The 14,783-nt window shown below is 42.1% G+C and overlaps 1 protein-coding gene across 4 annotated transcripts in view; it reads left to right on the top strand.

Moving 5' to 3' along the window:
- The window catches only part of PCDH15 (protocadherin related 15), a gene marked incomplete at its 3' end in the record, with an annotated part of 380,126 nt that overhangs the window by 343,710 nt on the left and 21,633 nt on the right, over window positions 1-14,783 (top strand). For all 4 annotated transcript variants that reach the window (XM_082002568.1, XM_082002565.1, XM_082002567.1 and 1 more), the window contains 2 exons: window positions 3,811-3,987; window positions 10,934-11,152. In XM_082002568.1, coding sequence (XP_081858694.1) covers window positions 3,811-3,987; window positions 10,934-11,152 — 396 coding nt within the window. The remainder of the gene's footprint in view (window positions 1-3,810; window positions 3,988-10,933; window positions 11,153-14,783) is intronic.

Below are 14,783 nucleotides of genomic sequence, written 5' to 3'. Positions count from 1 at the left end.
CCGTGCGGCATGATGCCTCAGGGGTGCGTATCAGCTCACGGACGTAGCGCCGAGTGCGGCCCAGAAGTGTGGTGCCTTATCCCAGATGGTGGGTTTTGGTCTGCTGGTTTCAGAAGTGCTCTGGGAAGCAGAATGCCACCAGCTGAGCGACAGCTCAACAAACCAACATACCTGTATTTTTTTTTGCCTTTCCATTTCTTTTGCATCTAAGGTGAAGAAAAATCACCTCTGAGTTTTTAGCGTATATCAGGGCCACATTATGACCTCAGTGACAGTGAAAATCCTCTTGTCCTTCATTTCATTTCACTGGTGTCGCTGATGGGAAGTGGGAAAGCGATGGCAATGAAGCTGCGCTGGGAGGCATTTCTGCTCGTTACGTCTGCAGAGCTACATGGGGTTAGAGCAGTAGGAAAGTCTGGTCGCCTGTTGCTGGTTCTGCCTCTCACCACACCACTGTTGGGAGGATGGTAATTAACCCTCCTTGCATTAACAAGTGATAGACTAATTTTAAGCTAACTTTTGCCAATAAATGCAGCAGAACTGCAGATGCTGTCGTTACTTAAAGTATGCATTTAAAAAATTGGCTCTTGTGAGTAGTACAAGTAGGTGGCCACTTTCAGTAGAGTTTCAAAACACCACAGTGTTTTCAGCATCACGAGTTCAGCTGAGTGACTTTAAAAATAACTCTATGGGGAACTGCCCTATTTTTCAGTGCATTCTTTAATTGCTACTTTTTGGTCTTCAGTGCATTTTTATTATGTATTTCAACCTAAACATGCAATTTGTGTGTTTCAGATGAAATATTACTGTCATTCCCCTATGCTCTGTGGTGTTTCTTGCAATGTCAGTTAAAGCCAGCGGCTACAATGTTCTGATTTCTCATAGTCAGAAAGTAGTATGCTATTTGTTCTTCAATTTTAATCAAGTTTTAGACAAAGATATTCTCAAAGGCAATGAATTCCAGCAGAAGCCATGCCAGGAATTTCTGAGAAAAGGGAATGTTGTTACCAGTTCTGCTAAAAGCGACCCTACATTACAGCCTTCCAACCTTACAGGGCGTTTCTGCCTCGGGTTCTGTGCGAGGAAACAAAAGCGTCCCCCCCTGCAGCAACAGAAGATGATTGTATACTAATGAGGCAGGTGAATCTTTTACATACTTGGTCTGTCTGAATCCTTGTGCAAAACGCCGCTCTGAAGACAGTTACGGTTTCTTTTAGTCACTCACATTCGCGTAATATTGGGGGGGGGGGGTGTTATAGTAATCTGCATAACCCAGATCCGTTCTGTCAAGTTTTGCCTGGGAGAATTATTGTTGCTGAGGTGCCTGTGACAGGTTATCACCCTAGCTGCCAGAGAAGCGCGTGCCAGAAGCAGAGATGAGTAGAGTTTACTGTATCTGCGAACAACAGGAGTGCTTGTTTAGAGGACGCTAGTCAAGTAGCAATGTGTCAGACAATCTACTATTTTTGTTTTCCCTATAAAAATGGCTCTGCACTAAGGGTATATATTCACTGCTAAGCTAGGACCTGGGTCTGACAGACCTGGATTTTTCAAAATCTTATAGAAAAGCTTCTGTTTTCTTTCACACAAAGAGCAGAGAAACTGGATGGATAAATGTGGAGTCAGTGGTCTTGAAAAATTATGAGACAGTGATACTGCTTTGACAGCATTACTGCTCTTTCTTTGGAAATCTTGCGTCAGGAAAAAAACAACAGCAAAATGTAACCTCAGCAACAGCAAAGGATTTTGTTCAAAACAACAACTGACTTTAAGAAGTCATTGATGTCCTGTTTTGAGAGACTTGTCTTTGTCCACACCCTAGTGCATCCTTGATATATCAGGCAGCATGTTCCCTCTCGTTCCCTTGCTTTTGCCTCCTAACTCAGCTGTTGCTTTTTGATTCGATATTCCAATCACATCAATTAGCTCAGAAAATCTGGTGTTTTCCCGTAACTCATGGTTCTGATGAAGTGTTTAGACTTCCAGCTTCTCGCTTGTTTCTCCATGCTGCTTTGCCCTTGTATCCAGTATTGATGATATTTGCTTTTATGCCTTTGTTTATAAAACTCTCTGTGGGCTTTAACTGAACCCTTCTCAGTCCCAGTCTGGAAACCGCATCATGCCGTTAGCAAGTCTGTTGTGCAAAGACGCTCCTCCTGTTTTCTCCGAGACATATTCTGTCGCTGCCTAACAGCCGTGGTTAAAGCTCTTCTGACGGCACTCTCTAAGCAGCTTTCCATTTTCCTTCTGGCTCCATCCATTCTTGCCAGAGTTGGGGTCTCTACCATCTTGGCTGCCAGCCCCAGCTATGGTCTTGCTGGGAGTACCACTTCTCCCTGTGGCAAACAGAATTTGAAGGTCATCCAGCTGCGCTGCAACGCTTCTAAATGTTGGGTGCACAGTGCAGCCAATACAGAGCAGCAGTCTGCTACAGGCACACAGCAAATTTCATGGGGCCCACTGGAGTAGCAGATCAGACAAGGAGGAAGCAAAAGAATAAATTTTTTTTAAAACTTTATTAAGGTATTGTCCTTTCTAGAGCAGTTTATTAGAGCAGTAGTAAGTTATGCTTATAACTTCCCGTAAACTCTCCGTATCAGAGGTACGAGTGTGCTTGCTATCTGTGCAGAAACTTTTCAGGTCCTTTTCCTATCGGTTCTGTGCTTCTGCAGGCACGCTGAAGGCATTTCAACCTGGCACAGGCACGAGTACTTTTTCTTTGTTTGGAGGGACATTCTGCAAAAAGACATCCTCCCTTTGTCTTTTTGAATATTTTACAAATAGCTTCACACGTTAGCACTTCTCCCATAAACAGTTCTGCATGGAAAACTGTAGGAAAATATGAGATTTTGAATTTAGAACAAAGGCTTCCAAAAGTACATACTAAGATGTCTGCGGACAGTCGGTTGTCAAAAAAATTTTTTTTTTTTAAATTAATGAATATTCAGTAATAAAGAAAATGGGTCACGTGACAAGAATTAATAAAATGATCAGTAAATGTCATCTTCTCTAATAAATTTTAATTCCCCAGAATTGCGTTTTATGTCATGTATCGACACATGCGATTTATATACATATCTGCAGCATGTGCCATTCTCTGCTCTGGCGGCTTGTAATGAATCCTTCTCTTTGGAAAAAGAACAGATTTGTTTTGGTTTATTGTTGTTATGCCCTTGTTATCTCGGGCATAGCTGCCGCTGAATTCCATCGACCTATCTTTCTTCTGCCTGTAGAACGTCTGCGGTTTATTTTATTTTTTTCCTGTGGTAAATGTGTCAGCTCGATACTCCAACTCTCTGATGGCTGTAAAACTTGCTCATGCCTTTTGGAGTAGCAGGTGTTCTGGCACCTGACATGTTGTGCTATATTGGAGGGCCAAATGAGATATCCCACCAAAAATGGCTGAAGTAGTTGTTTCTGTGGGTGAAAATTTATTGTATGCACCCTGTGTAAGGCTGGAATCGAAGAGTTCTGAAATCATATAGCTTAATAAAGGGGTGACAGGGTTCTTTTTGTGAAATATAGATGGTGTTTCCCATGAGCCATTTAAAACTCAACTGATGTCATAAATACAAAGAGCTAGACTTAAGGACACTATTTCTGGTGACCTCTCCTAACACTGCTAAGCTTGTCCCAAGAGTTCAGCATTTAAGAGGTTGTATTGGAGCAGAGATTTTTTTAAAAGTGCTCTGAAGGTTACCGTCCTTCTAGGCCTGTGGTTTTTGTCAACTAGTATCTCATTTGGGCTGTTGTCAATCTTGATCAGAACAAATAAATCACTGCAGCTTTCTGGCTCCATCTCATCCGTAGGATTTTGGAACGCTATGTCCAAGATCAGATTCCCGGTGCGACGGTTGTGGTGGAATCTATCGGTGCGCGGAGGTTTGGGGATGGGTACTCTGAAGAGGATTACACCAAGTCTGACCTCATGGTCTACGCAATCGACCCGCAAACAAATAGAGCTATAATGAGGAATGAACTTTTTAAGTAAGTATATTATTTGTTGCTCTTCCGATATTTCTGCGGACTGTTCTGAAGTCTGTTGATCTGTCTCTGTTAGCAAGTGGTTCAACACACCAGGAACAGAAAAATCTATTGAAGCAGTTGGCCCATGCCCCTACACGATTCCTATGTGCAACTTGGGAGTTTACAACTTTACTAGGTTCAGTCCATTCCCTTGAGCTGGGTGGCCTCAGTACCTGTGATTTAGACATTGTTGCCATGAGAGCTTGCAATACATTTGGTCCACCTGGTGGAGGAGCTTCCAGTTTAAATGCCTCTGAAGAAATTTACTTTCTATGTACCAAAACTTCTCTGTGTCCTCCAAGCAAGGGCTTTGGCGTGCCAGTCATTGACCTCCAGGCTTTCTGCAGTTTCCATTTGGAGCATGTCTCTTTCTCTTTTCTTTTTTGTGGAAACAGAAGAAGGAAGGGAAGGGGAAGGAAGAGAGGTGTTGTGCACCTAGTCTGAAGCATAGACATCAGAACATGGCCCAGGCGTACATCTACAGGCAGGAAATCCGTAGTCGTCCCAGGTGCCCAGTGGGCTGAGCGACAGATCTGCGTGGGCCCGTCCCACCAGCTGCTAGAGGAGGTGGTGAACAGCAGTAGACAGGCCTCTTCTATTCATAATTTGATGTTGTTTGGCCTTTTCAATGGACTTCCACATTAGCCCACATAAGAGATGGTTTCTTACTGACTGATGATATTCACAGCATGTTGCCAGCGAGTGGACCAGCTCTGGTCACTGCCGCAGAGCGGGCTGATAGGGTGCCGCTCTGCCTGGGCTTTTGCACCTAGCAGAGCTCCGGTGGGATATCGGTGGAGCCATCTCGCTGGAGTGTGATTGAAAAAGGGCTTGTTCTCCCTAGCTGTTAATTTAGTACAGATTAACTATAGCATACTAAACCTCTGCATATATTCAGAGTTTATAGGTTGGAAAAGATCACTGTGATCAGTCTGACCTAGTTATAATAATGACCATAGGAACTCCCAAAATGAATTCTGCTTTGAGCGTGTCTTTCAGCAAAGCAACTGCTCAAGAAAATCCAGTCAACTACAACCTTTGTGGTGTTATTGCAGGGGAATTATTTTTACTGTCAAAAATTAGGCCTTTTTTTAATTTGGCTAGATTCAGTCGTAGAGTTTTATTGTAACTTTGGGTGCTAGACTGAAGCACCCAACTGCTGCTTTTAATTTCTGGTTCCCACCGAGGTCTAGGCTTATGATCACATCATCATCTTAATTTTTTTTCTTAAGTTCCTTGACCTATGCACTCTGGGCTATGTTTTAGTTCTTTTAATCACTTACAGGTTTCTCTGAACCCTCTCCAGCCTTCCAGCATCACTTTCGGAGCTAGAAATGTAAAAATCAGATGCAGTTTAGCAGTGGGAGCTTTCAGAGCGGTAGCAATACAGCCTCCTTCCTTCTGGTGGCCATTTTTTGTTTGTGGGTATCTCCATGGTCATACAGTCTTTTTAGGTCTCGGTGATGCCCTGGGAATTTGTGTTCACTTGTCCACTGCCAGAGCTGCTGATTCTTCCCAGAATGGGGTTCTCTGTGATTTTGTTCGCAATTTTATTCAAGAGTGGAAGTGGAAGTTGTGGAAGTTAAGGAAGCCTGGCAGGAAGCCAGCAGGAATCCCTGATAGGTAACCATTTTCCTTTCTCTCTAAGGAAAAGTGTCAGTAAATCTGCTTGCAGTGCTCCTCTAAGTGGCTGTTGTACCCCAACCCACTCCCAAAACTAGTCTCAATAAAATGTATCTTACTGCCTTACATCCAGCCTACCTACTGATCCCTCTTTATCATTACTTTTCCGCTTTTACAGTCTGTAAATTCATTGGGGTCTGTGTTTTCTTCCAGTTGTAGCCAGCTGAGAGTACGGCCCAAGTGGAATCCCATTAGAAATGCTCAAGGTCAAAAGCACATTATTTGGTGCTGCCCAGATTGAGAACATTTATATGACCTTGATGGCAGCTGAAAATTCTGACAGCCTTTTACTCCTGACTCCAAAGTGTCTCTCTGCAAAAAAAAAGCTCTCTGCAAATCTGTCATTATTAGTATATGAAAGTGAGCTGGTATCCATGCATGGAGGGAGGCAGTTAGCTCTTTCAAATCCATAAAAAGAATCTTTTTCTGAGGCAGACTTTCTCTGTGGTCAGAAAATGCGTCCGTCTTCATTTTGGTGCCCTTTGGAAATACAGGAATGTCGTCTTAGGGATGTTTGTGTGTCCAGTGAAATACACAGAATAGAATAGAGTTAAGATAGGTTAAAAAGCAGTTTTTCAAATGTGAAGGGATGGTTATTCATTTGCCTGGTCTGCAAACGTACGGGGTGTCAGCTTAGAAGCAACCTCATTAAAATGCTCCATATGCCTGCATACTCATCTTTTCTTTTTTTTTTTTTCCCCCCTCCTTTTTTTCCCCTCTTTTCTCTCTTCAAAAACTTTAAAATATTTAAATCGGCAGAATCCTGGGGAATGCTTTCCCGGCTTTAGGGTAGAGGTGAGTGTCAGCTGACTAAAGTAAGGAGAAAAATGAAGTGAGAGTTTTGTAGCTTAACATCTGAAGTTAACAAGTTTTCGCTAGCAAGTGGATGAACCTCAAGAGATTTGGCTCAGCTCGGGTGCTTACCCAAATCTAAAAAGAAATTCCTTCTGTGACAATCTTTTCTGGAGTTTTGATCTTTAGCGGGATGGCTCAGTGTTCTTCCTGCCCCAGTCACGGGACACAGTAGCAACTGGTGTCCCCCCACTGGGAAGAGATTGCCAAGAGTCACAACCATCCTTCTGCCAGCCAGGAGTCTGCTCCAGATCCTAGCAGAAGAGAGAACAGTAGGAGAAAGGATCATTTAAGAAACTGGTTATGATGGGAGAAAGGTTGGAAAGTCAGCAAGAGGTGGAGCCCACTGTTTTAAAAATTTATTTAGCAATAAGGAATTTAATTTGGCCAAGGTATTTTCCAAGTGTTCAAAAATTTCACGATGTATAGAGAGGAAAGAACTGTACCAATAGCACAGATTTAGCACATTAGTTCTGCCATTTGCGATTTTAATACAACTTACAAAATTATTGTCTATTGCAAGATATCTGTGGCATTTCTTGACTGGGCTTTCTGGGAACACCCTGCTGTGTTTCTGCTTATAAAACGTAGTGGAGGCCCTGACTTTAACAGAGTTTATGTTAAACCTGTCCCTGTTAGAAAACAATTCCCTGTACAGGTCTTTCAAGGAATGTGGGGGTGAGTTGAGGACAGAGTGGAGCAGAGCGACCCGTTCCCCTTCGCAGCTGGAGCGCTCCTGGGACACAGGCAAATATCACTGGTGACTCATCCTGGTGCTGGCAGCCCGGCACGAGTCAGGGTGGTGTGGGGTCCCAAAGGTGCTTGGCTTTGTGCCGGAGCTGGGAGGAGAGGATAGTCAGGACAGCCAATGGCCATCAGCAGCCGAGCAAAGTCACGCCCGTGACCAGCTACAGAGCTGCATCCCTACAAGATGTAAACCCCGCTAAAGCAAAGCTAATGTTTGAGGCTCCCATAACCCCCGCTGGGAAAGATCGCTCCAGTGCGTCAGGTCATCTCCAACAGTCATTTATGCAGTGAAGGGATACAAGGAGGTGCAGCGTGCTCTGGATGTGCTGGATTAATGCCGATGTGAGCAACAACAGCGCATGCACAGGCTGTGCCATGCTCGCTACCAGGCCTGTTCTGAATGGGCTGCCTCGCATCCAGAAGTCCCAAACGAGTAGCCCAATCCCACAGACTTGCATTCAAGCAAAATGTTTGGCTGGAAAACAAAGATGTGATTTAGAAGTCATGGACTTAGCAGCTGTGTCTGTCACTGCCAGCTGGGGAAAACCTATGCATCTCTCAAGACATGCTGATTTTTCCCTCTCCTGTACTTCATAAGACTGATACGCAACGAGAGATTCATACTTTCCCTTAAGACTGTTATGACTGATTACCTGACATTCTTACTAATCAGGAATCTGTCTGGTTACACCAAAAAAAGGGTCTGAATAGTAACTGTGCTTTGTTATTTCCTCCCTCTACCACAAACTCCTAAAAGGCTTTGGGGCCACTTGGATAATTTTACAGACTGAAATGATCAGCTTCCTTTTTTATCTTTTCTATGAAAGAGGGTTTGATTTATTGGAGCATAAAAAACAGTTGAATCCAGAAAATTTCTCCTGCATATATTAAGTGGAAAATGTCCACCATTAAAAATAAAATGCTTACCCTGTCTGAATCTTTTGCACAATGTGTCGTGTTTCATCATGGAGTGAATGTGCACGGCAGAGTTAAGAACCTGTTAAAATAGGGTTTGTCAAGAAAATGCTAACAGAAGTTTAACTGAGAGATTGTTAAAATCATCCAGAGATTTAATGCCATCTTACTTGAAAGCTTTTGCCAACTCCAAGGACGTGTAATGTGCACCAGTGACATCTAGCGTACAACAAAAAAATTGGAGCTCCCTTTAAACTCAATTTATGTCTTGTGAACCCTCATTGCAGGTCCTTTAAGCTGTGAAGAGGGATTTTTGCCCAAATACAGAGAAATGCCTTGCGGAAGAAATCAAGGAATTAGGTGTGAACATCAGCAGAGCATGCCAATAAAAAGGGAAATTATTCTTCAAAAGGCCTTGGGTTGCTTTTTAGGGGGGCGAGGGCGTGTGTGTCTGTGAGTGAGCAACCACTGGTCACCTTTGAAGTTAGTATCATGAAACCAGCACCACTTCATCATTCGGGATGAGTTGTTCTGCATGTTAGGAGATGAGTTGTTCTGCATGTTAGGAGATCCGGCTAATACACAGAGCACAGGGCATTGTCCTCAAAGTTCCAGAACAACCAGGAACAAACAATGCTATGAGGGTTTATCAGTGAATAAATCTGAGAGGAAATCAATTGTAAGAAATTAACACCCTTTAGGAAATAGTCTTCTAGGAGCGTAATTTCTGTCTCAGGGTCAGACTAAGGAAATAAGAGCTATTTCAGGTCTCTTTAGCCATTCAGAGTTTATATGCAGAAATCCTTTCAGAATATTTTCTTAGCTGTTATTTTTTTAGTATTTTTTTATCTCGGTGTTTTTCACTTGACTGTCTTTCTCCAAGCGAGCCAGTGTACATGTAAGGGTCTAGCGTTCTGCTACAGCTAAGAGCCAGCAGGATCCTCCTCCATCCTAATGGGTGCCTCCTACTGTGATCTTTATAGCTGGAGCCTCCTACCTGGCAGCCGGTGAGACGGTCAATCCTCACTTCGAAAGTGACCCAAGAACTTTTATTTTCCTTTGGAAGTTAAAGCCTTGGCCAATATATGTTTTCAAATAAAGCTTTGGCCAAAATATTTTTAGAAACTCCCAAGGTAAATTTCTTTAACAAAAATACTGTTTGCTATCAAAAAGCCACCCAATAGAAAATTTTCTGTCATACGGGAAATGAGGTCATTTGATTAGGATTTACATTTGGCTAGCTGTCTTTAAACTGCTAATTATCAGATCAGATACTGAGCCTCTTCCACTGCATTTGCTTTTTCAGAGACCTTTCCAGTCCTTTGCTTGGTAACTATTTTGTTCCAAGTCCCTCTCATAGGTGATGCACAAACAGAAGATGGACGTTATTAGAGGTTGCAAGCAGTGAGAGCAGCACGTCGTTCCTGCTTACCCAATACCCTAGTTTTGCCTAGGACCTAACTCTGTCTTAACAGTGTGCCTTGTAGGCCTACTTGAAGCCAGTGTTTTTTCTGATAGCTGTGCAGATAGCCTATTGATCCTGTAATTAGTAAGGTTAGTCAAGATTGTTCTGGCACCTGGCAGTGTTTGGAGAAGTTTAAGTTACAGTTTATTATAAGCATTTAATGCTTTTTCTTTTAGAAGAGGTGTGAAACTCCAGAAGAAATGGCCTGCATCTTCTCAATAGAAGAATAAGAGGAGGCAGTTTACAGTAATCTCCATCTGTCATCTTTTGTGGACTCCAATTTGATGTTAAGGAAACCAGTACAGATGATGTAGCATTTTCTAAAATGTTATTGTTTTCGTCATTACAATTCTCCTGCACCTCTCAGGAATGTTGCTACAGATTCCACCCAAAAATTGCCGTGATGGAGAGGATACCATCAGATAGCCTGAAGCCAGTGCATAACTCCCTCAGCACTGTGCCAAAGGCTGAGAGGGCACATCCTTCAGCTACTGTGATGTTCACTCCCACCGGACATGAGTTCATCCAGTCATTGTCCCTCTGTGTTTTCCTCTTGCCATGAAACAGCTGCGCTATGAGGGGAAAGTTTTACTCAAATAATTCAATACGTAGTACCAGCACTACAGTCTAATAGCAGAGACATGGAGGCTAACTAGACAGAGTAGATCTGGGAACGAGGTTCAGAATTGATGCAGCTGGGGGGAAGGGGGCGGGGATTAACAAAAGCGTAGTTTTCCCAAATCCCTTTCCTTTGTAATATTGAAAGGGAAGTCAAAAGGGAACAAACTGTAGGCTGTACTTCCAGCCAAAGAACCTCCCTAAGAAGCTGAGGAAAGTCCCCTGAAAATTACCTGCTTAGAGTAGCATCAAGTTGATCTTCAGGCCAGAGCGGTCTTCAGGGTTGTGTGCAGGAGGATTAGCTAATGCTCTGCAACGGACCACTGAAGGAAAAAACGCAAAGCAAGCTGTTTGCCATGCTGCTCTCAGTGGCATGGAGAACTTTTTGGCCCTAGAACTTAGGATAATTTTCAGCTCACCTCTCCTTTTCAGCATTTAAACTGTGTTCTGGTATTAAGTACATTGGCATTATTACAGACACGGGGATTGCAGGGAATTACTAACACTTTTAAGCACTTAAAGAAGAGGTATATGCTTTATCAAACCGCAGTTATTAACCCAGCTATGCAGTAATTCAAACACAGTTAATGAACTTAGCTGTAATTGTTTTCTTCTGTGACATTGAAGGTTCCTGGATGGCAAACTGCTGGATATCAATAAAGAGTTTCAGCCGTACCTGGGGCAGGGGGGACGCATCCTGGAGATCCGCACCCCAGACGTGGTAGCAAACGTCAAGAAGCAGGCGCAAGCCGTCGGCTACACGGAAGGCGCGTTACTTGCTCTGGCCGTCATAATCATCCTTTGCTGTATGCCAGCTATTTTAATAGTTATGGTCAGCTACAGACAGTAAGTGCTCCTCCTCCTTTTTGTGGTAGCAACATTGTAATAGGGATGCTACATTTCTTAGCAATTTCTTGAAAATTACCCTTCATTGCAGGGAAATTATTATACAGGGAAATATTGTTAGTTTCCCCCTGAGCAGAAGAGCTGGTCAATGCCTGATGTGGGCTGTGCGTGAAAAGAGAAAATGCACGGGAAGTGCATCTTGCTATACTTTCTAAAGTTGTGGTTGCAGTAACTGTTTCAGAATACGTGCCAAAACACAAGATCACAAGCCAGATGTTTGAAACGCAAGCATAGATTCAGAGCTGTATTCCACGCCAAAAAAAAAAAAAAAGAGGAAAAAGGTGCTGTTTCAATAAATGAATCAAAAAGCAAATTGTGTAGTTGGGGCAAAATAAGAGGACTCGACTTTCTTTGTTGAAGTCCTGAAGTGTATGCTTCTTAATTGCAAATGTTTCATGAAGAATTGATTTTGTGCCATTTTAGGGCTATCTAAAGCAGCATACACCAGAGAGTGCCTTCTTGATATTTCCACTCACCTCTCATAGACTCAAGAGGTTTAAGTAATTGGGCTAATAGACTAATTAAAGGATCAACATCACTAACAAGTTCCTCTCAACTAAGCCTTTTCAGGTCCACTCATATTTAAAATCAATGCATTTGGACTTAAAGGCTGTACATTTATTCTTTAAGTTCTTCTCATGAAAGATTCTAATTCCACATGCATGCTCCAGGCACTCAAAGAATTCCCAATCATTAGAAAATCAAAATACAAATAAGTCTGTGCATCTTCCCCAGGAAATGGCTGTATTCAACTTCTGTATATATCGGTCTGTAGTTCCGTATCTTTCTATCTCCATTTTAAAATCAGTGAACTAGCTGGAATGTAATACGCCCTCATCATGGGACACCTCTGCTCCGCAGGACCATGTAGGAAGTTGTTCCCAGAGCCCTGCTGGATTGTTTGGTTGGTTGGTTTGGGGTTTTTTTTTTGTTTTGTCTCTACAAAAAATGCATTGGCATCTGCTCCCTTCGTTGTGTTGAGGGCAATAAAGTGCCTCCGTGGACGACTGCTGCAGTGTTGCATCAGTCTGTGGGAAGAGAGGGCATGGAAGAGCTGATATACATGTATTGCAGTAAAGCAATTACAACCTGAATGCTGCAATAGATGTGGTACAATACGCCAGGTGAGGTTTCAACTGTGTATTATTCTGCACTGCAGTTAGGAGTTAGCAAAGCGCTATGTTAGTCATCATTTAAAAAGCGTATCCTACGCGAAAAAACAGCAGCCTGCCTGAGAGCACTTTCTTTAGCGACACCAGAAAAACAGCCGAAGATCACAGAATCACATATAGCAGTTTCTTGATGGTTACTGCACGTTCTTTGGATTATATTTACATCCCAGTTTCTGCAAGCAATTTGGGTCAAAGGAAAGAAGTGCTTTTGTTTGAAAGAGCTTGACAGACTGCTGTGCCATTGGGATGGCAGTGCATCTCAAAGCTGCTTTACTTCTCCCAAAATGCTGTATAAAATTCGCTTCTAGTGAAACACTACTGAACCAGTTCAGCCTACGATTAGGTTGTTGTTATCTGAATTGCCTGTTTCTTTAAGAAATCTGATAGCACTATTTTTCCTTGAAATCTGTTAGATTATAAAGAGATTATCAATCTCCTTTAAGAGCTTTCAGGAATCTGCCTAACTTCATTTCATCAAAAAATCCCACTTTCGTTGTCTAGAAGTATGACTTGGAGTTGGATTTATAGCAGACCAATGTGAATGAACTGTATTTTTATGAAAAATGTGTCACTGAAGAGTGCCAAAGAAAATAAAAGTAATTTTGGTGTTAGTATCAACACCAAAAGCTATCCTGAGCCTTATGGTTCATTTTTACATTGCAGCCTTTTTTCTCCTTTTCAAAAGGAGTTTTGGTATTTCTTCTGATAACACTCTGGCAAAGTAGGTCCTCCAGTCTGCCACTGAGTGTAGAGGTTATAGAGGGATAAATGTAACTGTCATACTCGCAGCACATATAATGGAAATGTTAAGGTTTTCTCACTGTTAAGACTTTTATGTGCAGTAGCTTCATTTTTCCATGCTTTCCAGAACAGTGATCAGCTTACTAAACTTTGTAAAAATAATAGTTACTGAAAAGAAAACTCAATTAATTTTGTAAAATTATCACTGTTAAAGTGCAAAGCTCAGTGTCTGCATTTATGACTGGCAAACAAGCCAGAAACTATCATTATTCTTTTCTATTAAACAGTGTATTTGAAATACACTCTCCAGTACAACACCATAAGGTAACTGTAACTAATGTATTATTTATTAATCATAAAAGGTCAGTATCTTCTAAATAGCAACCAAAAATCACACACCTTCGCTATCGAAGCTGTTTTCTATAGCCTTATTGAAACATGTTAAAAAGAGAAAACAGCTACAAAAGTGCATCCCTGGTAGTCCACCTGCTAAAGAAATATCATAAGGTATAGTCATGTTTTCATGCTTTACTCTTTTCTCTGTGTGTGTTTGTGGGTGGCAGGGAGTTGTTTTCTGTAAGCCCAAAGCAGTTTTCCCTGCTGTAATTCATTGCTGACAGCAAAATTGTTTCAAGAGTATCACAAATAGCAGCTAAACCCTGTTCAGCTCTGGAAATTATGATTCTTTAAACATGTCATTAATTCTGTAATTTTATGTGTGGAATAATTAAGTAGCATCTAGTTTATTACTCCTGTTCGGTTCACTGTTTAGGACAATTGTTGCAAGTGGAATTCATTTAACCTTTCTTTTTATTTCTTTACCTTTTTTTGCATAACAAAACAGATTCAAAGAGTAAGTACTTATTTTCAGCTTTGTTTGTGACAACTTGTCTAGGAATACTGACAGCCTACCAGTCTTTCTTTTTAAGAAGAAGGGGTAGTAGACGCTCAATAAGAGTTACTTCCTATACTCCAGCTGGCTCCTGAACACCTTGTATGGCGAGGTTAAAAGTTACTTCTAAGGCTACTCGGCGTGTTTCATTGCATGCTAGCACGCGTTAAAGATACTACGGTTCAGGACCATAATTGCCCATTTCCTGCAGAGAACAAAGTAAATATGGTGTGGTATTTCTCAAGCAAGCAGGAGCATGTTACGCTAGAGTGCATAGAGGGACTTCCCCAGGAACGATCAGGTATCCACCACCCTCAAAACTAAAGCGAGGTAGAGCAGTAGTATCACCTCAGTGGCGCTCCCCCAGTTACGCACATGAGGGACCACAGACTTTGTTTTCTAGACAGAAAACAGAAATCTGGTTCATTGTGAATTCACCCATTAAAAAAGTAATTTTTTGGGGAAAACTGTTCATGGAGACAGAAATTTCCCAGCCAACACTAATGAGAAAGGAGTTGTAAGTGATAACTTAAACTTTGCCAGAGCCTTTTTTTGTGTTTAAAATTACAGTTTCTTGGCACTTGAGTGAAGCACTTAATCAAAAAGCTCCACTGTTAGTCTTGGGCAGCCAGGACAGGTAAACCCCCTAACGAGAGCAGTGTCAAAGCTAGCACGTACGGTATTTCCTGGGAAGTACCTGCTGCGTCAGTGACATGCTGCTGGCCGGGAGGTTTCTGTCCAGGGGGAGCTCTGGGATTCCACCAAG

This window comes from Phaethon aethereus, assembly GCF_964289735.1.
Source record: "Phaethon aethereus genome assembly, chromosome: 7".
In the NCBI taxonomy this organism is placed as follows: Eukaryota; Metazoa; Chordata; class Aves; order Phaethontiformes; family Phaethontidae; genus Phaethon; species Phaethon aethereus.
The sequence above is the reverse complement of the archived record's forward strand: the minus strand, read 5'-3'. Positions and strand labels throughout refer to the sequence as shown.